Source organism: Podarcis gaigeae, assembly GCF_964106915.1.
Source record: "Podarcis gaigeae genome assembly, chromosome: Z".
Lineage (NCBI taxonomy): Eukaryota > Metazoa > Chordata > Lepidosauria > Squamata > Lacertidae > Podarcis > Podarcis gaigeae.
In genome coordinates this window covers 40,079,270-40,103,005 of record NC_139691.1, presented here as the reverse complement: position 1 = coordinate 40,103,005, position 23,736 = coordinate 40,079,270, and the positions used below count along the sequence as shown (strand labels likewise).

Sequence of the window (23,736 nt, the reverse complement as noted above, 5' to 3'; positions counted from 1 at the left end):
CGGAGCGCAGCAGGTTCCTTTTGCTGAAGCCAGGAGAGTAAGACTCTCCTGGCTTCAGGAGAGGGAGAGCTGCGCAGCGCCCCTTCAGCGAAGCGGGAGGAGAAATGGAAGGGGCTCCGTTTCTCCTGCCGCTTCGCTGAAGGGGCGCTGAGCAGGGGATTTTTTTTCCTTGTTCTCCCCCTCTAAAACAAGGTGTGTCCTATAGAGCGAAAAATGCGGTAAATGCTGCTTCTTTAAGGTAAGGGAATCTGTTACTTTTAAGGCAACAAAGAAAAGAATATACCAAGCATTTGCAGTAAAAGGGACTACTGAAGTTATGTCTCTTGATATCTTAAGTGTGCTTCCTATAAAAACAAGCAAAATTCCAGGTATTCAAGTATTTGAGGCTGGAGTTTGAAACATTTCATCATTGCTTCCTGCTTCTCTAGAAGTAGGTAAATACCAAATAAAAAAGTCAGTAAGCAACTTAAGTTCCCCATTTTTAGCGATACTGTAACTTGGATCTACTTATGACAACTTGCCTTTCTAGCTTTTTCAGATTACTTTAACTTTACTCATTTGAAGAGTAAACTAATGGTAGTACACTAATTTACATTTCCACTAGCATTAAAAGTATTTTGAGTGCTGCAGAGCAGTGGATGACTTCATATTTCTGCAAGCACCAACAATTCCTCTTAATGTTTTATGCTTTTTTTTATGTTCTATTATATGTGCCGAACACCATCTTGATACAGTGGTACCTTGGGTTACATATGCTTCAGGTTACAGACTCCGCTAACCCAGAAATATTACCTCAGGTTAAGAACTTTGCTTCAGGATGAGAACAGAAATCGTGCTCCGGCAGCGCGGCAGCAGAAGGCCCCATAAGCTAAAGTGGTGCTTCAGGTTAAGAACAGTTTCAGGTTAAGAACGGACCTCCAGAACGAATTAAGTACTTAACCCGAGGTACCACTGTACTTTAAACAAGTGTGCAATATATAATATATACATATATTACTAATAAATAATATAAAAAACTGGGGAAGTTGTACTTCAATTTCATGTTAAAAAAGCCTCCCTGCCTGCGATGTTTCGGCCTCACAATAGGTCTGTGTCAGCACACTAGGAACAAGAAACAAACTGAGATGGAAGTTGTCGTCCCAGCAATAAGCAGAACCTTTGTTTGCCTGTGAAGCTTATCATCCTATCTATCCAGAGAATCTTTGGTCACGCCAGCATAGTACTCCTGAAGATGTACTTCAAACTGTAGTTTGTCCCTCTCTGAAGTGCAGGACACCTAAAATTGTGACCAGTCTTCACTGTTTTGTTGAAGTGCCACTACAAATTCTAGAGTGCCTGAACCATAGTGAATGTACCAGAAAAAAGCCATTCAGATGAACATCTGAATATTTTTCTGTGTTGATGGAAAAAGTATATCTGGCTTGATGAATTTGTGAAGGAGCTCTCGTTAGTTTTCTGAAGTACCATCAGTTCAACCTGGTCTTCACTGAGTGATTATGGGTCCTTATCCACACTTCAAACCCAGATAGTTTGAGGCCCTAGAAAGTGGGCTAAAAACCTCACGGATGTTTACAGTCTAGTACGGCTTTACCTATGTTATTGAATGCTACAAGTTTTGACACTTACCTGATAGAGCTCTTCTAAGTTGTACTTAATTGAAGTACTGTTCTGAATAGCTTCTACAGCTTCCTTCAGTTTTTGCCAGGTTTCATCTGTGTAATTTTCAGGCAGTTTAGGTTTATCTGCAAGATATTAAAAATTAGTGTCTTTTACAGCAAATATATAATTTAAGAACATAAGAACAGCCTTTCTGGAGCAGACCAAAGGCCATTTAGTGAGCTTTCAATAGTGACCCACAAGATTTACTTCTTTGTCAAAACTCATAGTCAAGGAAGCATTTGTACTTATGCTTACATACAAATAATCCCTCTAGGAGATGCTCAACGTACCAGTTTCTGCCCCATCAGTAGCCAGGTCACAATAGTGACTTGCAAGTAAACAAATGAAAACTAGACATTGTCTCTGAACAATACAGATCTCTGCTAAACTGACCCATCAGAATGGTGAAATGGTTGAATTCGAGATGAGTCAAATGGATTGCGGGATGCGGGTGGCGCTGAGGGTTAAACCACAGAGCCTAGAACTTGTCGATCAGAAGGTCGGCGGTTTGAATCCCTGTGATGGGGTGAGCTCCTGTTGCTCGGTCCCTGCTCCTAGCAGTTTGAAAGCACGTCAAAGTGCAAGCAGATAAATAGGTACCCACTCCAGTGTTTCCATGCTCTGCTCTGGTTCGCCAGAATCGGCTTAGTCATGCTGGCCACATGACCCAGAAGCTGTATGCCAGCACCGCAACCCCAGAGTCGGCCACGACTGGACCTAATGGTCAGGGGTCCCTTTACCTTTCCCAAATGGATTGCAAATCATGGGGACTTAGCTACTGAACTTGACAATTCTATTAAGCAATAATTGACCAGTACAAAACTAGATTGCCTTGGATTGCCTATCCCCACTCCTGTAATTCAGAACTAAAAAGCATTTATGTTTTAAAAAATCAGCTGCTGTAATGTATTGTGTGCAAAGCTTTCTTGATTATTTTTCAGAATCTTCAGTATACAGACAATGCCTCATGAAACGGAAATATCACAAGGAGCACATTACACAAGTATTCCAATATGCAAGTCTTCAAGGCAGGATTCAAGGTACTGGCTTTTATCTTACCACGTTCTAAATACTATATCCTACTTATGAAGTAGATAAGATTTATTCCTCATGTGCTGCCAGTTTCATGGATCAATTTTAAAATGCCCCCTTAAGCATATCATTTGTATGGAGTTTGAAAACCAAGCCATACAAATGTTCTTATTGACTTAGCATCATTTCAACATCATGCAAGATCAAACTGATTAGTAGCCAGGGCTACTAATAAGCAGCTCTTGAGGAAGTGTGCATATTCCTCATGTGGTGTGGCTTGAACATCAGATTTGCAGTACAGTTTATATGCTAGCAGATGATGTTCCCATTCTAGATCTACCATTTCAGCTGAAGATGTATCCTATCCTCATCCACAGACATTTCTACACTCTTCAATTGTGGCAAGAATAGTATATATACAGTAAGGAAAGGAAAAGAAATACAGATTCTTCACAATACATACATGCTTGGTACCATTAATTTGTCAGTGAGGCATTTGCCCAAAAGAAGCATAAAAAGAGTCAAATGGACGCTCAGTGAGAACTGGACTTATATACGAGTCAGGAAATGGAAATGCAAGATTCACATTTACCAGTCAGAAGCAAAGAAATGAATGGAAAGTGTCTGGGAAAGGCAAACACGGTTTAACAAAAGACAGCTTGACCTGCGTGTTAAGGGTAGACAAACAGGAATGTGTGTATGGTGGTGAGGCCAAAATTATAAAAATATTTTTTATAATTACAAAAATAAGGACCATCTGTATTGTTTTTCTTTTGTAGAGTGATGGAAGGTACTTAGAAGCAAGAAACAGCCAATATACTCTATCATTTCCTGAAGTAAGATACTTCCTTTAAAAAAGCAAGTTAATTAACTTGATTAGAAAGCAGAAATGTTTTGAGACAGATATTTAAAAACAAATTATATTTTTTCAGAGACATAACGAAGCTCTTCAAAGCCAGAGATTAATACATCAAAGCCTGCTTTATCATTCTTGGTATGTGCATATCCATAAACTCCCCCCTTACGTATACAGATATCAAAATTCACTAGAAAATGTTATATCCACCATTCACCCTAAGGTGGGTTGCAGCAGTTGCAACATAATATTAGAAACAGTTAAAAAAAACCTAACAACAACAGAATTAAGGTTGGTACATCAGGTCCCCCATGGCTTTTTTGTCTTTTTACTGCAACAAATTAACATTACTACCCCATTTGAAGTTACAGTACCTAGCTTTGAGACTTTTGGTTAGGAATGGGCAATCTTCCCACTGCTCAGATCTACTATTTTTATTAGACTCCCATGATTTGCCAACCAGCGACAAGTGCAAAAGAGGTGCAGTTAGAATTAAAGAGCAGAGTGCCTCCGAGCACATTCTGAGCATAGGAATTTCTTTTCAGAACCAGAACCAAACAGAACTCATTCTATCTAAGGAGTGCTACAACCCTAATTTAACACCCACATTACATGCTGCTTTAAAAACCTGAGTGTCCAGGCAAAATTCTTTGGCTTTCTCTCATTTTCCATCTAGCCTCCTCCATGTAATAAATATATGTATGCTGATTACAAGAATAATTTTAAGCTTTTTACTTGGGACTCAACCAAACATTAGAGGGAATATTTGACAGGTTCTCAAACTATGGAGACACACATGCCTCGAGAAAATACAAAATTCCAGAAATGATAGGATCCTCTCATTTCCTTCCCTACCATCCAAGATGAATGTCTCTGGCAAACAACTCTATAGGATTCACATTATACTTGTGGAAATGATTGTATCCCTACAATTTTATCCTAAACTGACTGAGAAATAAGGAAAGGATGAAATAGCTGCTACCTCATTCTAATGAAAACTCCCAGTGTATGATTTTAGCAGGTCAAGGATGCTATGCCCTGTTCTGTACCAGCATACTAGTACTTCCTCACATGCAGCTGCAGGAAATAGCATACAACTTTGTTTAAAAATCTCTAAACACATGATTATGGAAAAGAGCGGTAATCTCACAAACATGTTTAAGAAACAGAAGCATATGCATCAATCTAAGTTTTTCTAAGCTGCAACTTAAAAATAGTCTGTCTTCAATATTATATCTTTTTGTCATACTTTTAAAAGCTTCACATTCCATTTAACTCGAGAACTGCAGCAAGAAAGGGGAAACTGGAGCATGGATGTATAGTGAAGAGCTGGGGATATGTTGAGAGGGACTGGTTTCATTTTTAGAGCCATTGGAGAAGGAATGAAAAATTCCTGTCCCTCCCCTCTGCAACCACCAATTACAGGGAGAGTTAATTCCACAAAACATATCTTTTCCAAACCAGCTATATGAATGAACACCTGATGCTTTTTTTGTTTGGCAAAAAAGAAAGCACTACATTTGGGGATAAAATTGTAACGGATCCCTGGTAAGTGGTCTGGTTTCCTCTGGCAAGGGATTCCGTGGCAGAGTGGTGAATATGATCCCACACACCAAAGAATTCTGCAAAGTACGTGCCATCCCTCTTTATGTAGATACACATTTCAGAGATAAGGAATGAAATGACCATGTTACCTTTAAAGTTCTTGATCACTAACTTCTTGGCTGACCCAGGTTTACTGTTGGCAAAACTGGAGACAGTGGAAGAGGCAGCTTTGGTCAGGCCATTTGCGTGGTGTCCCACAGCTGAGGAAATTAAGAGGCTTTTGTTTTTGAACTGCTGCTGGTGCTGCTGCTGAGAAGAGGCAGCAGGTGACGAGGAGGAAGAGGAGGAGGAAGACTCTTCAGCCATCTTCGCATCAAGTCCAAAATAATCCAAGGAGTCCTCAAAGCGCAACTTCTTCTGCAGGTAATGGTTGGAAGAGGCAACTCCTGATGAGGAGGAACAGGAGGCAGAGGTGGCAGGGGGGGTGGTGGTGGTGGTGATGGTCGTGGTAGTAGTAGTAGTAGCAGCAATAGAGGATGTGGAAGAGTTATTTCTGGGAAGAACGGAGGAGCAGGAGGTGATGGATTCAACCTCTTCTCTATCAGTGCTGCTGCTATTACTATTTAGCTTTCTTTTCTTGGAAGAAGATGAGGCGCCACCGCCGCCACCACTGCTGCTGCTGCTGCTGCTACTACCATCAGTGGCAGGTCTGACCTCCTGAGCTGCTGCTGCTGAGGGGTTGGGGGAAGTGAAACCTGTGGGAAACATGAACACCACAGAGGTGAGCAGGCTGAAGGGCATCAAATCCTTCTGGTGGGACAGGTAGGAAGAGCAAGTCGCGGAAGATCTCTGCCTCGTCTGTCCAGGCAGAACAAGTGCCTCCTTGCCAGCCGGTTCGCTTCTCTTCTCTTCCCTCTCAGGAGGAAAGGAAGCCCTTGCCGGCCTTCCCTTCACCCCTTCCCGCTCGGATCGATCTCTCAGAAAAGGCGTCTGGCTCCCCGAGAGGGGAAGGGCAGCTCCGCCTGGTCACCCTGCCCCGGACTCCCGCGAACCTCTCTCAGCGACTCTGCCTCTGCCCGTCCCCTCACTTTCTCAGCTCCCGGAGGCGGCCAGGGTCCCCTCCACTCTCTGCCTCGCTCCTTTCCCCGAGATCACCTCTCTCCCGAGGAGGGGCGGAGAGGGGAGCCGGGCTCCCTTTCCCGCTCCCTCTCGCTTCCCCGCCACCTCCTTCGCGGCCGGGAGAGGGGGAAACGAACAAGGGAGGCCGCCGCGCCGCTTGTTATTGTCAATACTATAGGCACAAGAGGCAGGGAGCCCAAAACATGGCGGTACATCCGGCCGCTCGGCATGCTGGGAGACCAACCCCGCCCGGAAGCTCCGAAAGAGGCGGCTGAGGGGGCTCTTCGGCAAGGGGAACTCGCGCTCCGTGTGTGCGGAGCCCGCGGGGGGGGGGACAGTCCCGAACACCCTGCCCTATTTCTCTCACTCACCCGCTCGCCCGCTCGCCCCCGACCAGGCCCCGCGCCCCAACGTCCCCCCCCCCGGCTACCTGGCACCCGCTTTTCCTCCTGCCCTCTGACCTACCGGAAGTGCTCATGTTGCCGGGCGGCTGCTGCTGCTGCTGGTGCTGGTGGTGCTGCTGGCGGCGGCGGCGGCGGCGGCGCTGACGGCGCTGGGGGCGCGAGTCCTTCTCGTGCCCAGGCGGGGTGGTTGGGGAGTCCCGCGCTCCAGGCTCTGGTGATGTCTCTTCGCGGGAAGAGGCGGGGTTGCCGCCTCCGGAGTGCTGCATCTCCCCGGCGAAGTGTGTCGGCAGGTCTCCCGAACCACGCCGCTTGCCCTGGTCCTGGTTCTTGCTGCTTGCAGCAACTCTTCGTCCTCCTGGTCTTGGTCCTTCTTTTGCCTCGCCTTCCCAGCGCCCCAAACCCTCCGGCTTCCTTGGCTTCGGAGTTGCCTCGCGCACACACGAGCGGAGGAGCTGGAGCTCCTTGAGAAACAACCTCTCCGTCTCACCGCTCTCTCCTCTCTGCCTTTTTGCAGGGGAAAGGGTGAGGAGGCGCGTGTCCCACCCCCTTTATTTCCTGGACAGAAATTGGTTGAGGGGATGGTCCCGGTTCCCGCCACGCCTCCATGCTTTCTTTTTTTTTTATTGCAGTTCAGGAGCGACGTGAAGTGCGCCTCCACTTTTCACCTACATTTTTTAAAAATATAATAATAAAATACAGTAATAAATGCACATAGCATCATCCTGAGCAGGACGAGTGGGAAGTTGGACTTGGTAGATAGCTTCGTCCTCCTTGCTGGCTTGCGTTTTTTATAGTTATCAGCCTGAAGTACAGATCGTATTTGCATTAGGGGAGAGGAGGGGTGAGATGGAAGCATCCAAGATGCTAATCAAAGGGTTAATACAAGGGCAGTAGAACTCTGTGATGTCATACATCTGAGGCAAGTTATGTCAGTGGATACAGTTATGACAGTTATGAACAGCCTTTTGTGTGAAAGCAGCTGAAGTGTTGCACTGCTGTTTGCCTCAGAGTTTTAACCTGCAAGTGCACTAAGTAAAACTTATTTGTTATTTAAACTTTAAACAGGGAGTGTCTTCTGTAGTTTTTATAGGAGTAAAAATAGAACTAATTAAAGGGTCAAACAACAGGGTTTTTTTCCACATAATTCTGTAGAGTCCAAACAGTGGGGACATTTAGGTAAAATATATTTAATGTTATGTTTAGTTTGTGAAGCAAGGAATCATTTCACAGTGGATCCTACCTGTGCATTGTTACAAGAATTTAAGGTCTCAAATATGTAAATTAAATGTACAAGGCAAACACGTACATAAATATATAAACCACATGTCCAAAACAGTACAGGAAGACAGTCCTGAAACCATTTTGACTCTCCCAAACTGACCAAATGTTTCTCTGAAAGGAGGGAGGAAATGAAAAAACCCTCCTCCTCTCTGTGCTCACAAATCCAGCCTTAAGGCACATTTAAGGTGTGAATAGGGTGAGCCTGTGACCTGGCTCAGGAATTACGTATTTATCATTACAAAAGAATGGCCAGGCTGCCCGTGTGATCCAATCAGTGACCATTGACGGTTTTTTGCCATACAGTATTTTGCTGGAGACCACCTCTTTCTGTGATTTATGTATGATGTATTGGGGTGGTGGTCTTGGGCTACACCCTTTCTGTGATGTATGTATGGTGTTTCTGGGGGTGGTCTTGAGTTTGAGGGTGGGCAATTTCAAAAGTCTATACAGTGGTACCTCAGGTTACATACGCTTCAGGTTACAGACTCTGCTAACCCAGAAATAGTACCTTGGGTTAAGAACTTTGCTTCAGGATAAGAACAGAAATTGCGCGACGGCGGCAGCGGGAGGCCACATTAGCTAAAGTGGTACCTCAGGTTAAGAACAGTTTCAGGTTAATAACGGACCTCCAGAATGAATTAAGTTCTTAACCCAAGGTACCACTGTATAAGGGCTGGCACACATTTGTTCTGGGTTCCTCCTCTTTCCTGCTTTGCTTCTCAATATTCTCTGGTTGGCCTCTGTTATTTTCTCCTACCGATAGGGAACCCACTTTCTCCGTAAGGGAAAAAGGGCAGATTTTCTTTACAACAGCATATATGCTGAGAAATAAAGTTAATGAGGAATTTTAAAAAATGAAGCATGATTATCATTTCACTCTTGTTTACTACAGAAGGCAACTAGATGACCCTTGGAGTCAACCAATCCTACAATTCTATGATTCCACTAGGGCAGGAAAGCTGGCTGTTTGTTGCTGTAGAGCACAATGAACTCACAGTATGCTACATTGTATATTAATAACAGCATTCTACAATGTGGACCTTCACACACCAGAATGGCACTGCTCCCAGACAAACACACATGTGAGGTATTAGTAAGCTTAGAAAAACCATAGAGTTTACACAAGTATAAAAGAAATATCCTGAAGGAACACTCCAGAATAGTAAAATGAGGTTAGAGCATGCTCTGTGGTGGTGAAATATTGATTGACTTGGGAGTGTGAGGAGGAAATATAAGAGTATATTGGAAAAAGTTATGATTGTCTGAATGGAACTCTGAATCAAAGGCATTCTGCTCTGCAGTGTTTTGCCATATATCTCACTTTGGGACTTGGAAATCATGTCATTTGCTCTCTTCATGAGTACATTGGAAGCTGTATTAAACTGAGTTAAATCATTGGCCCCTTGAGCTGATAGCAGTTGTAGTTCAACAATATAAGGAGGAACAAAGGTTCCATGCTCTGGATGACGTTTGGACTACAACTCCCATCAGTCCCAACCAGCATGTTCAGTGATCAGGAATTATGGAAGTTGTAGTTCACCAGCACCCATGGTCTACCCTGAGTGGTAGCAGCTCTCTAGGCTTTCCTAATATGACTTATCTAAAGATGCCAGGGATTTAACACAGGACCTTCCAAGCTGTATGTGACCTCAGAGACACAGCATGGCTATCCTAAATATACATGCAACTCAATAGTAGCCAGACTTTTAGCACTTCTGTTTGAAGAAGACTTCTTGCAATTCAGAAGTTTGTCAACTTTGTCTTATAAATATATAACATTTCAGAATGTGGCGCTTGTAGACACATGTTAAAATCATGTGAAATGGAGTCCAGCAAAATCTCCAGGAGAAGGAGGGTAGGGCAGGAAAGTTGTCTTGTTTTCCACAAGTATAGAATATGGGAACTCTACTGTCCTAGTTTTGGTTTGTTTTTATTTTGAATAGTTTTAAAGTCAGTTAGCTCAGCAGTGTTAATTGCAAAATACAGACAAGGAGCATATCTGTATTATCTGTTTTGCTTTTACGTGGGCTTGAAAGCCATATATTTTAATTGGCGGACAAGCACTGGGAGTGCAGCTGCTTTGGCTCAGCATTTAGCTGATAAGGAATGCTTACCCACTCCAACTTGCCTGAAGGATACTCTGTCATTTTAAGATGGTTACCACATAAGCACGGACCTGCAGTGCTTTATACCAATCCTCCAGAATTTCACTGCCAAATTTAGTCCAGAAATTGTAACCCAGCAATAGGAGAAAGGGAGATGGAGATAACTGTAAAGAAATTGTAGCAAGAACTTCTTATTTGGTGATCACTCGTAGCTGAGTAAGATTGTCTTCCATAAACATGGTTTTTAATAATGAGTCCGTAGGTGACTGTGGATGCCAATACCGGATCCACACGTCCTTCCATTGTGGGGACATTGGTTTCCTGGCAGGAGTGGATCACAGCATGGATTTGCCAAGTGTGCCTTCCTCTTAGCATGTTTCTCCCTTGCGTCCTGAGTTTGAATGTCTTCAAACCCCATGACACCTTTGGTAAAGGCTGTTCTCCGGTTGGAGCGCTCACTGGCAAGTGTTTCCAAATTGTTGGTGTTTATACTACATTTTTTAAAGATACGCCTTGAGACAGTCTTAAAATCTCTTTTGTTGACCACCAGCATTGCACTTTCCATTTTAAAGTTCGGAATAGAGTAGTTGCTTTGGAAGACGATAATCAGGAATCCGCACAACATGACCAGTCCAACGAAGTTGATGTTGAAGAATCATTGCTTCAACACTGTAGCAAGATATAGTTAATATGTCTTGTATAGATAGCCCTGGTCCTTTACATGGCAAGTGTGCAAGAAATTGAGCTGGATATGCCTTATCCCAAGTTAGAGGTTTTGCTACTTGTTCTTCTAATGAAATCTTAGCAAAGTGGTCAATTGATCTGGACTTGTTAGGAGCTGATACATATGCCTATAGGCAACTTCAGCTTTCTTCATAGTACGAAACCTCAGCAATGCAGAATAACTATCTTTGCATAGTAGGCTCAGCCACAAAAGAAAATGAAATTCCCTCACTGTGGGAACAATGCAGAATCACTATCTTTGCCTAGTAGGCTCAACCACAACAAAAAATTCCCTCACCATGGGAACTTTTATGTGAACAATGTTTATTATCTAAACAGATGTGGGGGAAAACTTTTGTGTGCTGTAATTGGTACACTGGTCGGGTTAGTGGAGACAGGAATTTTGACTATCCCTGCAGAAAATACCTACCAGCAAAGAAACTGAAGTTAGTGATGGTTTGAAGGTACATCAAGATGGGGATAGGTCTGATTTTGCCAAGTCCCTTTCAGATTCCGTAACTAAATAATTAAATGACATCCATAAATATTGGAACTTGAATTCAGAAACCTGCTTTTGCACCAATATGAATGATCAAGAGATGGGCTTAGATGAGTTCTTTTCCATTCTTAATCTAAACCCTTCAGATCCAAGGCTACTGATAGTGGATGAGTATGCTGACAACTCAATTGCTACCTTCCAAAGAAATTATATTGGCCCTCCACCTAATCTAATTTGTTCAAGACCCAATGTGGTGTCTTTTGATGGAATTTGGGAGGTTTCAGGTCAGCTCTCCACATTTCTTGCTGTACAGGAAGGAAGGAAAAGGCAGCGAACAATGGATAAACAAACATGCTCTGAAAGGTATGAGAGGGAAAGTCCAAATTCCAATGATGATTCTTCTAGGAAGAGGCCTTCAGACAGATTGTCCTTCATAACTGGCCAGTGAAGAAATCCAGCAGAATAATGAAAACAAAATATGAACTTCAAGCAGGAATTCAAGCCATTTTGGGGACTTCCTTGGATTTAGGAAATTGTTTACATCATAAATGCCTGCCTAATTGTAACCAGAGGGGCAGTATCGAAGCTTTCAGGATCCTGATGTATAAGATAAATTTTGGTCTCTAACACATGTTTGCTGACAGAGTGTGGTTATTTGAATTAGAAGGTTGTCAAAATAATCACCCTCTGATGAAAAGTTAGATATCCATTCCCTGTACTTTCTAGAGAAAGGGAACTTCAGCCTGGAAAAGGCAACCTGAAAGGAAGGGGCAGGAAGTTTTTGAACCGTAAGACTCCTGCCTTTGTCACCTGCCCTAATAATAATATAGATATGCTCCACTGGGGAAGGTAAGATTCATTGTATTGGCCCAAACACAGGTATTGGAAGAAATATGCCCAGGTTAGAGGAGCAAAACTCCTACCCTGCTAGCAATTTATTTTCCAGAAATCTGTCCTGTATCAATTCTGATGTTTCTTACGATATACTGTGTTTTGATGTATTTTCCCCTAAAACAGCTTCAATCCAAATTGAGAAAACAACCTTGCTACATTTTAAGCTGGTAATGTGTACATAGCCCAGATCTGAATCTGATCAGTCCCTGTGCATGGTACATCACTCATATATATAGAACCTTGAATTCCATGTAGGAACAGTACAATGCAACTGTAATAATGTTTGTTTGTTTATTTATTTATTTATTTATTTGTATTCCACCTTTCACCCGTAGATCTCAGAGCATTTCACAACATTAAAAAATACAAGATAAAAACACAAAATACATAATTAAAACAAAAACAAACCAAAACAATAAACCCCCTCACACAAACGTTAAAAAGAGGTATAAGATGTTAATCAGCTCAAAGCCTGGTTGAAAAGGAATATTTTCACCTGGTGCCTAAAGATATGTAATAAAGGTGCCAGGCATGCCTCCCTTGGGAGTGTTGCCACTATCCAGTGTTATACAGTGGTACCTCGGGTTACATACACTTCAGGTTACAGACTCCGCTAATCCAGAAATACTACCTCGGGTTAAGAACTTTGCTTCAGGATGAGAACAGAAATCGTGCTCCGGCGGCACGGCGACAGCAGGAGGTCCCATTAGCTAAAGTGGTGCTTCAGGTTAAGAACAGTTTCAGGTTAAGAACGGGCCTCTGGAATGAATTAAGTACTTAACCGGAGGTACCACTGTATAATTCTTTTACAGCACAGACATAATGGGCTGGATCAGTTAAACGTGTTGTAAACTCATACAGGGAAATTTGGTAGGGAAAGACGGGACTCCACAGCGCCATCTGTTGTCACAGTATTATTTCATATACTGTATACAATATGTATAAGATGCTTTTTCTTTACCAATCTAGCCGAGTCCGTGGTTAAGCAAGACAGGGTCACAAAACTTGGACCCTATTATACCAAAGGTAAGGAATTAAAGTATTCAAATGCCCTGAGTCACTGCATCAGCCATATTCGGCCAAGGGGGGAGCTCAGCCATGTTCTTCCTCAGAAGTGAAATAAAATCAGACCAAGCAGGTAAGACACAGCTTATCATTTAGTTTTTCTAGCTATACCACACTTTAGTGTACCAAGTAGGAAGATTGGCCCTGCTTAATCCCCCCCCCCATCTGCAGCGGGAGCTTGTATTCTATCAATTGGTGCTCCCCCCCATATATTTATTTTCAATAAAATGTTAACAAAGTATAACAACAGATGCCACAATAAAAAATGAAAAGGGCATTCTAGAACTGAACACCGAGGAAGAAAATGTCCATGCCAAGATCAAGTAGAATAAATATTATTATTGCAAGGGTTTATGTTGTTCCTTATTGCTCTGGTACATTATAAAACAACTAATGGATAGTTTAGCTGAGATTCCTGCTTTGTAGGGGTTGGACTAGATGACTCTTAGGATCCCTTCCAACTCTACAGGCCTATGATTTTCCCCATAAAGATATTATCTCACTGTCTTCCTACACTTCTTGTTACTGTGGACTGAGCTACATTAGTACAGAAAACTGTGACACCAGATAGCACTGTTTGTTCCATCTTTTGCCAACATGATTTCCCACTTTGAGGGTTACAATGTGTTTTCCTGAAACCCCTTTTTTATGTGTCTAAATCCAGCCTTTATGTGTAAGCTTAGCCATGCACACTATGTCTCCCATGAATGGGAATTGAAGTATAGAGGGCACCAACTTGATGAAGCCTCATTTACAGGGTTCGATAAGAGAGAAAGTGATGCAGGTCAAGGGCAGGAATTCAAGATGAAACCAGAGAAGTTATGGTAGCAGCGGTGGATTTTGGGTTTCAAGCCATAATAAGTCAACAAGTCTTGCGGCTTGTGGTCTCAAGTCCTTTACTACTCACTTTCTGAAGAAGAGATTCTTAGATTCAAGCAGCCAAATCAGTTTCTGGCATTTCTTGTGCTCTTGCACTTGAGCCCCCACCTGACACCCTCCCACCCCCACCCCAAGTTTAAAAGGAAATTGCTTCCTACTAAGAGTACTTATAAGAAAACCTAGGATGTCACATGGATATAACCAACTAAGTAAATAGAACTGCACACTTACCTTTGAGTGAGCTATTCACAAACCTTCTTTTTAAAAGGGTCAGCAGCCCACAACTTCAAATAAAGTAATGGTTGTTTCTTATCTCAGATGCTACTAGGGTATGGACCTTCCTATCATCACAACATGTGCTTTGGGATGCTCCATACTTTTGCATATCTGACTTGGCAAGCGTAGCCTTTAGCAAGCAGGAGTTTGTTTACTGCAAAAAGTCCAGAACTGGGAAATACTGAGTTGCAAATATAGCTATGTTTAAAATCAGAAGAGACCCACTGAAATGAATGGGCCTAAGTCAATCATGTTTTAAGGCTTTGAGTGAGTCCACTCTGATGAGGACTAATGCTGGACGCAACCAAATGTTTCCTTGAGATTAAAGCTAAGGCTGCAACCCTGGGAGCATGGCCTGCTTGTTTTATTAGGAGCTTGGTAAAATAATATTTGAAAGGGGTACTTGATGTCAGGCTGTGTGGGAAGAGGGGATTCCAGTCTGGTTAATGAATATATACATAATTTATTATTTATTGAATTTATATACCTGCACAGCCCTATACTGTACCTGGAGTCTCAGGGCGTTCTCAGAATAAGAAGCGTTCATATGGGAGGCCCTTTTGATTTTGGGGGCAATTCAGTTTGAAACTCTAGCCTGCATCAGTTTGGTAATGCAAATCAGCATTTCAAAGTAACTTGAAATACCAAGTGACAAAAATACTAGCATAAGTATAATAATTTGGTTGAAGCAACAGTTCTGATCAAATGTTGAACCTGTGAGGCACGACCATAAAGCAAGGGGGCAAGGGTGTGATTCTATTATTTTTAATAAAAAACCCTTTCAAAAGCACTTAATTATACATACTGTACAGTGAATTATATATATGATTATATAATGAATGTACACACACACACACTGTATGTATAGGTGTGTTTGAGAGGTGCTTAGGTTGCAATCTGAACAATGCCCACTCAGAAGTAAGTCCTGCTTGAATTCAGTGGGGCTGCACTCCCCAGGTAAGTGGGGTTAGACCTGCAGCTTTCATCTCCAGCCACAAAAAAAAGGGCACGCTAAACTGTGGTTGATTGGTCTCCATAGCAACAGCAGCGCCAAAGTCCGGAAGGCAAAAAAAGAACCAAGCTACCGCATGGCTTTCTGGAAGTTGTAGTTCTACATTTTATTTTGCTTTCCGGTTGCTGCTGTGTTCTCTCGGAAAAGGGCCCCGCGGAAAAAGCAGTCCTCCGCGACGCTAGGGGGCGGTAAAACAGCGCGGGTTTCCTTTGCGGCTGGCGCGGGGGATAAAGGAAGAGCCACGAGAGGCCTCGTGCTTGCGTGGGCTGGAGGGTGGGAACAGGGCTTGTGTGGGAGCTGCTGCTGCTGCTGTCAGTCGCTGGCCTTCCAGGTCCTCGGTTCTTAGTGCTCTCCCGGGAACCCCGCCAAGATGTTCAAAAAGTGAGTAAGGGGCGGGCAAGAAATGTGGGCAGGATTTTGACACCCGAAGGCCTCACAGCCTGGGGCTTTCTGGCTGTTCACAGAGGGATCCTGGGCATGTTAGTTCAGAATCGAGCCCCTCCCTCAACCTTCTCCTCAAAGAAAATATGCCTAGGATTTCATGTCTTTTTATTTTTATTTTTTTCTGCTGATGACCTTAAATAAAGCATACTCAGGAGTATGACCTGCCAGAATCAAATGGACTCAAGTTGCTTAAAACCACAGACTCTGCATTCGCACTCTCGGGTGTGACTTAATGTTTTATGTACCGTGTTTTTTTATTGCTCGGAGTGGTATCTGTGTGCCTCGGGAAGTCTCATCTGAAAATCTTGTTCCCTTTGGCAGATTTGATGAAAAGGAGAATGTGTCCAACTGCATCCAACTAAAAACATCTGTTATTAAAGGCATTAAGAACCAGCTGATAGACCAGTTTCCTGGGATCGAACCATGGCTAAACCAAATTATGCCAAAGAAAGACCCTGTGAAGATAGTACGTTGGTCAGTATTTCCCTCCACACTGTTTTCCAAGTTATATTAGTCTATTCATGTTTGCCGGTAATAATATCCAGTAACCCTGGAATATTGCTGTGTCATGGTTTTCATTTAGATGAGTGGATGTAAATATTGAAAGAGTTAAACCATTTGGTTTTGAGGAATACATGAAATAATGTAGGCATGCACAGTCTGAAATATTCACTTCCTTATTGCTCAGAATTGTGAAATTTCTCATAAACTTTGTATCTTCCAGTCATGAACATATAGAAATCCTCACAGTAAATGGAGAATTGTTGTTCTTCAGGCAAAGGGAAGGACCATTTTATCCCACGCTCAGATTACTTCATAAATGTAAGTGTGTTGGAGAAGACATGTTGGGTTGCAGTTGAAAGAGTGCAGCAGTGGGGTTGTCATAACTATTAAAGCATGCAATTTTTTTCTGCACTCTGATATGTGTAAATAGGTGGCTTCATAACTACAAGTGAGAAGTGAAAAGCCTACTGGCTCACTGCTTTGTATGTATCAAGTTGTACATTCTCCAGTGTTTTCAGTTGCTGTATTGTGCATTATGGGTATATTCATATACCACAGATGTGCTCTTCTGCTGATGTCCTTTATTTTGTTTAGTGTGCAACAGCTTCCTGCCCATTGCATTACATATTTATACTTCCCTTTTGCTTGCCTCCAACTTACACTTTGCCGTTTATGAGGCTTGCCTTTTTGGTTCAGTTATCTTCCTCCAGTGCATCTACTAAGTTGAGGGGAATAGAAGGTTAGCTACTACAGTTAGACAGTGTGAAGCAAGGGTCAGCAAACTTTTTCAGGAGGGGGCCAGTCCACTGTTCCTCAGACCTTGTGGGGGGGCAGACTATATTGGGGGGGGGGGAATGAATGAATTCCTATGCCCCACAGATAACCCAGAGATGCATTTTAAATAAAAGCACACATTCTGCTCATGTAAAAACATGCTGATTCCCAGACTGTCCGCGGGCTGGATTTCGAAGGTGATTGGGCCGGATCCGGCCCCCAGGCCTTAGTTTGCCTACCCATAGTGTAAAGGAACATGGAGGTGGATAAAAAGAGAGAATTACTACCTGTTCAATATGTGTGCAATTGCCACAACCCGGAAATGGCCAGAAAAGTGGGCGGGCGGAGAGGGCTTATGCTCACTCCACTGACATTTGTGGGGATCAGGAATGTAACCCCAGTGCAAAATGGTCGTTGCCTGCTTTAATTGCTGGTTTTGAACAGTGAGGGTCTGCAGTGCTTACTATTATATTATTTATTACATTTCCATATCAGCCTTCATCTGAGGATCACCAGGCGGTTTACAATATAGAAACACAAAAATACATAACTTAGTAACAAACAAATATAATACCCCACAATTTAAAAGGCCATAGGTTGTTTAATTAGCCAGAGGCCTGGCTGAAGAGGAATGTTGTTGCCTGGAGCCTAAAGCTATGTAACAAAGGCACCAGGCAATTCTTCCGGGGAAGAGCATTCCACAAGCAGGGAGCCATCACAAAAAAGGCCCATTCTCAGGTTACCACCCTCCGGACCTCTTGTGGAGGAGGCACACAAAGAAGAGCCTAAGATTATGATTGCTGGGTCTGGGTTGGTTCATATGGAAAGAGGCAATCCTTGAGGTATTGTGGTCCTGAGATGTTGCTTTATATGTCAAAACCAGCACTTTGAATTGGGCACGGAAACTAACTGGTAGCCCGCGGAGTTGTGAATGAATTGTTCCTTTTCTGCTGAAGGCTTTTTATGACTGCTTTTTTCAGTTTCATGGCTTCTTTTTCTCAGTGTCATAGTTTATTTTGTAATTTGTTTACAGAATTAACATGAACGATCATGCAAGCTGCTTTGAAAATACCTAATTGAAATAAATGTTTGAATAAATGGATTTAAATTTCATCAATGTATTAAGATTATAAATACCTAAAACATACCAAGTGTAAGATCACTTTTTAGAGAATACATGGAAGTGGTGGAATATTTTGCTGGTGACACCATTTTTCTTCCAATACAACTTCATATATCTTTAAAGTACACGTTTGTATAATCTAAATGACGACTGTATTAAATGTTCAGATAACAGTCAGTGTTGTATCTGTTCTAATTTTCCCCTGCCCCTTCTCAGATCCATTCATTCTACCACATCAACAAGTTGATAAAGGAGCCATTAAATTTGTACTTAGCGGAGCAAATATCATGTGCCCTGGTCTGACGTCTCCAGGAGCTAAACTTTATCCATCAGCTGCTGATACAATCGTGGTATCCTTGGATAGCTGCCCTGTGTTGCTCAATATTTCTTTTTCACTGTAGCATCTGACAGGGCAAGCTGTACTGAACATAAAGGGTTAGTTGTGTTTTTTTTAAGTTGCATTAAATGTTTAGGTTTTATAGTTCAGTGTGGTGATCTTTCCACATAAATGTTGACACAACTTGGGGGGACAGCAAACCATTGGATGATTGTAGAGGGTCCAGGGACTGGATTGGATGATCTCCTTCCTCTACCTTTCCCTTGCATGCTTTGTCTTTTTAGTTTGTTAGCTGGCTACTTAGTTTGATGTGAGCTGCATTGTGAGACAATATTTATGTCTGAAAAGTGTGATTAAAAATAAAACAAATAAATTGGGTGGACATAATTGGTTGCTTGGATGCGAAAGGTTTGAGGTTTTAGGGATTGAGAGTCTTGTATTTTTAAGTGCCTCTAGCTATACTATAAACCTAAATGTTCCATAGTTACAGGGAAAGGTTAGTTGCTTTAGCACGCTATTCTTGTGACCATTTTGAAATAGTGTTTCCCTTGTTAGTCTTTCTGCTGCTGTTCTTGTTGTCTTTTTTCATACTACATATCAGATGTTTTCCTTAGCTGGTGATTATAGGCAATAATGGCTGAAGGAAAGCAACATGCCCTGTGTGTTGGAGTCATGAAGATGTCGGCAGAGGATATGTGAGTTAATTTTCTAAGAAAAATAATGTAACTCTTTACTGTCATTGCCTGTTTTAGAGTGGGGTAGCTCAGGCCAACATGAAGGGCTTGGAAAACTTCAGACTTATTTTGACTCAGACCCAAAACTCATCCAGCTGCCACAGTAACATGGAAATGTAGCAGTAATGGTAGCAGTAGGTAATACAATAAATATACTTTCTGCCAAGATGGCTTATAGTTCTCAAATACTAAAGCAAATGGTCCAAAATGTAGAATAAAATTCTCTCAGGCTGTTGGTGATCCCTTGAGGAGCTGAAGCGATCCACAGCATCTACCTTCAAATAGGTCTTTCATTGTTTTTCACATCTCTGTGAATATCTAATATTGTCTGATGATCATTCATGATGGTGTTGGCCCTGCCTTGTAAATAAGCCCACAAAAGTTGCTAAGCTGTGAAGTTACCTTTTGCACTAATTTGGTACAGCTGGCACCAAGAGTTCCTGTATGTCCACTCCCATGTCTGCATTTGGGTGCAGAGGAGGAGATGTCTCTCCTTGGGCAGCCTGCATGGTTCTCTTCTGGGTGCAGAAGAGCATTGGAATGCTTTCTCTTTCTCTCTTTCTGCCAGCCCACTTGCTTGCATGCAATTCCATGTCAATGTCACATATGACTACCAGGTGAATGCTTAAATACAAACTTGCATTGTCCTTTTCCATTACTGAATGACAAGGCTCTTCCCATCACCTCCAGTGTTTCACTTTAAATTTGTTCTTCTATTTCCAAAAGTATTGGAAAGAAGCATGCATTAGTGTCATATTTCAGACAAGTCTCATCTGATAGAAGTTGGATTTTAACAAAGAAAAATTAATAACATGATTATGATGCTGATAATGATAATGCTGTCACTTTATCTTGCCCGAGGCAACACAAAGCAACTTAAAACCAAACCAAACATAACCAAAACTGAGACATACAGGCAACCCTCTGTTTACGTGTGTTCTATATGTGTGTGACTGTTTTATGCATATCATGCCAAACCTGGAAGTGACCCAGAAACAACATAAAGCTGTCACTGAAACATCACTAAAAGGGCAGGGCAGAACAGGGAATTTGCTGGCTTTTTCAATGGGTTTGTTATACGTGATTTCACTGATGTGCGTGGTGCCACACAATGTAACCCCCATGCAAATGGGCCCTGCCTGTAATTCAATTATTGCATAGATTTCCAAGTCTAGCAGAATTATAAGTTTAATTGGAATCTTTTATTATATATTGCTGCATCTCCAAAACAAAGCAGTAGTTCCTTATGGGTGTAATTCAACTGCATATCAGTAATAGGAGTACTGTAAATTAATTTTCTGATCTAGGTTAAAAGCTCTCCTCCCCAAAGGAAGACGTTAGGTTTTTCTCCATTTACATAATTGTTCGGAAAACCTATAAATTATTCACTTTTCATTGGTTGTAACTGTACATCCTCTCCTTTTTTCTTTAAGTGGCAACTAAATAGTGAAATGAAGCTCTTAGATGAAATGTATATTTGCAATCTGTTTCATAAAAAATGCATATACTCAAAACTAAGATCCAGACATGGAATGTGGGCTTAACTATGAGTTTTGAGATTTCCCACAAAATTGAAATGTCCTCAGCTATAAATTTCCTCAGCCAGGATTTTGAAGTATATGCCTTAATAACATTCTATTGCACTTTTACTGCTAGCATTCTCTGAGCCCTTGAACAAATATGATGATGGATAGATCTTTTGTGGCTGGCTAGAGAGTTCGGGGAATCTTTTATTATTACATGAGATTGTGCCATTTATATCCCTTCCAATGAACTCAAGGTGATGTACATAGTTCTCTTCCCCACCCTTCCATTTCCCCCCCTCTCAGCAACCTGATGATGTGTGTTGGGCTGAGAGATGGCAGTGTCACCTGGTGAACTTTATGTCTGGTGGGGCTTTGAACCTGGGCCTCCCAGGACCTAATATTGGCAGTAACCAGCACACCATGCTGGTTTTGCACAGATCAGTAACTGGAGTTCCTTGCCCAGGTGATTTGCAAAACGAATTGCCTTCCAGATCAGCAGTAGATGTTCATCCAAATCTTCCAATTGCATCTGTTAATAAGTGGTGGCAGTACTCCATATTATTTAATAAGAGGGGCTGTAGCTCAGTGGTTAAGCTTCTTATGCAGAAGGGCCCAGGATCTTGTTAAAAGGATCTGAAATAGTGCTGGAAGAAAATCTTTGCCTAAGAGCCATGTCAGTCACTGTGCTTTAGCTAGCTAAGTTATAGTATACCTATTGGCCTTAGGTTAGTCATGTAGTTCGGTATAACACAGCGTTGACAAGATGGGGCAAGTAATCTGTTTTAGTATAGGACAGTTTTAAATTACTGTATTTACTCAAATGTAATGTGCACCTTTTTTGGCCAAATCACACCACGAAAATTAGGGTACGCATTAGATTCAATGGTGCATTAGATTTACATAAATACAGTATGTAATCTGATGTATGACGGTGATAAAATTAACTCCCCTGCTTCCCTTCCATCAACTATCCTTCCCTATAAACTATTAGGAATGTTTGAAGAAGAAAAAATGCACTCAAAATTATAAATAATAAAAAGAGCGAGATTTCTGCTGAGACAGGATTAATATGCTGGAAGGAGGAGGATGAGTTCTTATACTTTAAAAGTGTAAAAGATACCCAAGGTGTGTATGTGTTTATAAAAAGTTCTCAATGTAGCCATTTTCCCCAAAAAATAAAATGCTTATAGTTTTGAGAGTTGTTATTAAGGATCAATGGAAAAAGTATTTGTCTTAATTTAAGAAGTTGGTGTGAAGGCTAGTCCTGTTGGTTTACATTCTAAATACCTATCCTGGAGATCTGGAAATCAGTGTTTGCTGTTCTCTTCCCCTCCTTTCCTCTGCAGTGAGAAGGTCAACAAAGGAATTGGCATTGAGAATATCCACTATTTAAATGATGGTCTCTGGCATATGAAGACGTATAAGTGAAGCAGCAGGAAGAATCCATTGCCTTTCATCTTGGCCTGTTTTTAATTCTTCTTTTAAAATGTGTGATCTTCTTTTAAAATGTGTGATTAAATGTAAACTTTGTGGTGATGCTAAATAAATCAAGTGAATGCTGAAATATCATCAGCTGAGATGGTTTTCTTTACACCTGTCCTTTGGCGTTTTAACTCTCATGAACTGTGGTGCCTACATCCATGAAATTGTCAAACCAAGTTTTTATGTGCTTCAGTAATAGCTAGTGTAATAAATGACTTCTGCAAATAACCAGAGCATGTACAAAATGAGTTTATAATGTGCAGCCCGCAATGCCTGAATATAAGCCTGATGCTTAAAAGCTTGCCCTGCTTGTCCGTATTTTGTTGAGGCAAGTTCAAGGTTCTTCTATTAATTTACAAAGCCTGGTTACCTGAAGTACTGGCTGATTCCTTATATCCCTGCCCTGTCATTCAGATACTTGAGGGGGCCTCTGTTAGTGGCTTATCCACCAGGATCCATACATTCAGCGGTGTGATTCTGATTTTGCCCAACTCCCTCCTGCCTGAGATTAGACAGGTTTCCTCCCTGTTGAATTTCAGCTGCTTGCCAGAATCCTTTCTATTTCAGCAGGCATTTTAAGTAATTTGTACTACACCTGCTTATTGAACTTGAACTTGCCTTATTCTTTTAAAAACACAAATCAGTATTTTTATTTATTATTGCGACCATTTAGGGTGAAAGCAGTTTATAAACAATGAAAATAAAATTTTAAAAAGGCTGCGAACCACAACAAAACATACACCCACAACTTCAGAGTGACTTCTATGAGGCAGCAGTTACTCCAGAGGCCTAATATATTTGGAAACTGAAAAGCATCAGAAACAATGATAGTAACTGCAAGTGCTCCATGATCAGAACTCTGTGCATGCAATGGGCCTTCTGTCTCTCCTTTCCCTATGTGCCCCAAAAATCTGCTCCAGAGGGTTCCCCAGCCCTGCAGGGGGGAGGAAAGGAGGGGGGAAATTCTGATCCAAAAGGAGAAGTCTCTTGCACTGGTGGAACTGGAGCTCTGGATACTCTAAGCCTGTTGCTTAAAAGGAAAAAGAACAACCTACTAGGCATGCAGCAGTTCTTGGAAACATGAAAGTGCAGTGGATAAACTTTTAAAGCCCATGAGCTTCATTCCTTTTATCAGCAACCTGTGAGGCCAGATGTAAAAGTGGGCAGAGCAATAGATGGCTATTCAGTAGGTTACAAGGCAGAGGTGTTGACCCTGCCCACCTCCATCCGGGCAAGTAAGTTGTTACAGTTCCAAGGATGCATCGCACTCACGCAAGAATACTCAAATGATGGATCAAGTGAGTTGTGGCCTGTGAAGAGTCCTTAGGCTAGAGGACCAAATGTGACTCCTACACTTGAGGTTTCCCCTAGGTTAGGTTTTCATTACCCGCTGCCCCCTCAGTGCATCTATCTGCATTGCCACATATACTCTGAAGAGAGTCTAGCAGTAAGAACTGGTGTAG

The 23,736-nt window shown here is 42.0% G+C and overlaps 2 protein-coding genes across 3 annotated transcripts in view; one reads left to right on the top strand and one right to left on the bottom strand.

Moving 5' to 3' along the window:
* The window catches only part of CUL4B (cullin 4B), a 32,424-nt gene extending 25,252 nt beyond the window's left edge, over positions 1-7,172 (bottom strand). The window contains exons 1-3 of one of the 2 annotated variants that reach the window (XM_083722782.1): positions 6,677-7,172; positions 5,242-5,847; positions 1,627-1,742 (exon numbers count right to left, since the gene is read on the bottom strand). In XM_083722782.1, coding sequence (XP_083578908.1) covers positions 1,627-1,742; positions 5,242-5,847; positions 6,677-6,881 — 927 coding nt within the window. In that variant the 5' untranslated portion in view covers positions 6,882-7,172. The remainder of the gene's footprint in view (positions 1-1,626; positions 1,743-5,241; positions 5,848-6,676) is intronic. The other variant, XM_083722781.1, reaches the window with a different exon arrangement.
* An 8,359-nt stretch (positions 7,173-15,531) lies between these two features.
* Positions 15,532-22,360, top strand: MCTS1 (MCTS1 re-initiation and release factor). The gene is made up of 6 exons (XM_083723142.1): positions 15,532-15,730; positions 16,115-16,267; positions 16,518-16,615; positions 18,411-18,544; positions 19,159-19,226; positions 22,138-22,360. The coding sequence occupies exons 1-6, from the start codon at positions 15,720-15,722 to the stop codon at positions 22,217-22,219; spliced, it is 546 nt and encodes a 181-aa protein (XP_083579268.1). The 5' UTR covers positions 15,532-15,719; the 3' UTR covers positions 22,220-22,360.
* The last annotated feature ends 1,376 nt before the right edge of the window (positions 22,361-23,736 follow it).

Coding starts and splice junctions, on each gene's coding strand:
- MCTS1 (XM_083723142.1), top strand. Junction 16,268..16,517: donor CCTGTGAAGATAGTACGTTG/GTCAGTATTTCC, acceptor TGTATCTTCCAG/TCATGAACATATAGAAATCC. Junction 16,616..18,410: donor GCTCAGATTACTTCATAAAT/GTAAGTGTGTTG, acceptor GCCCCTTCTCAG/ATCCATTCATTCTACCACAT.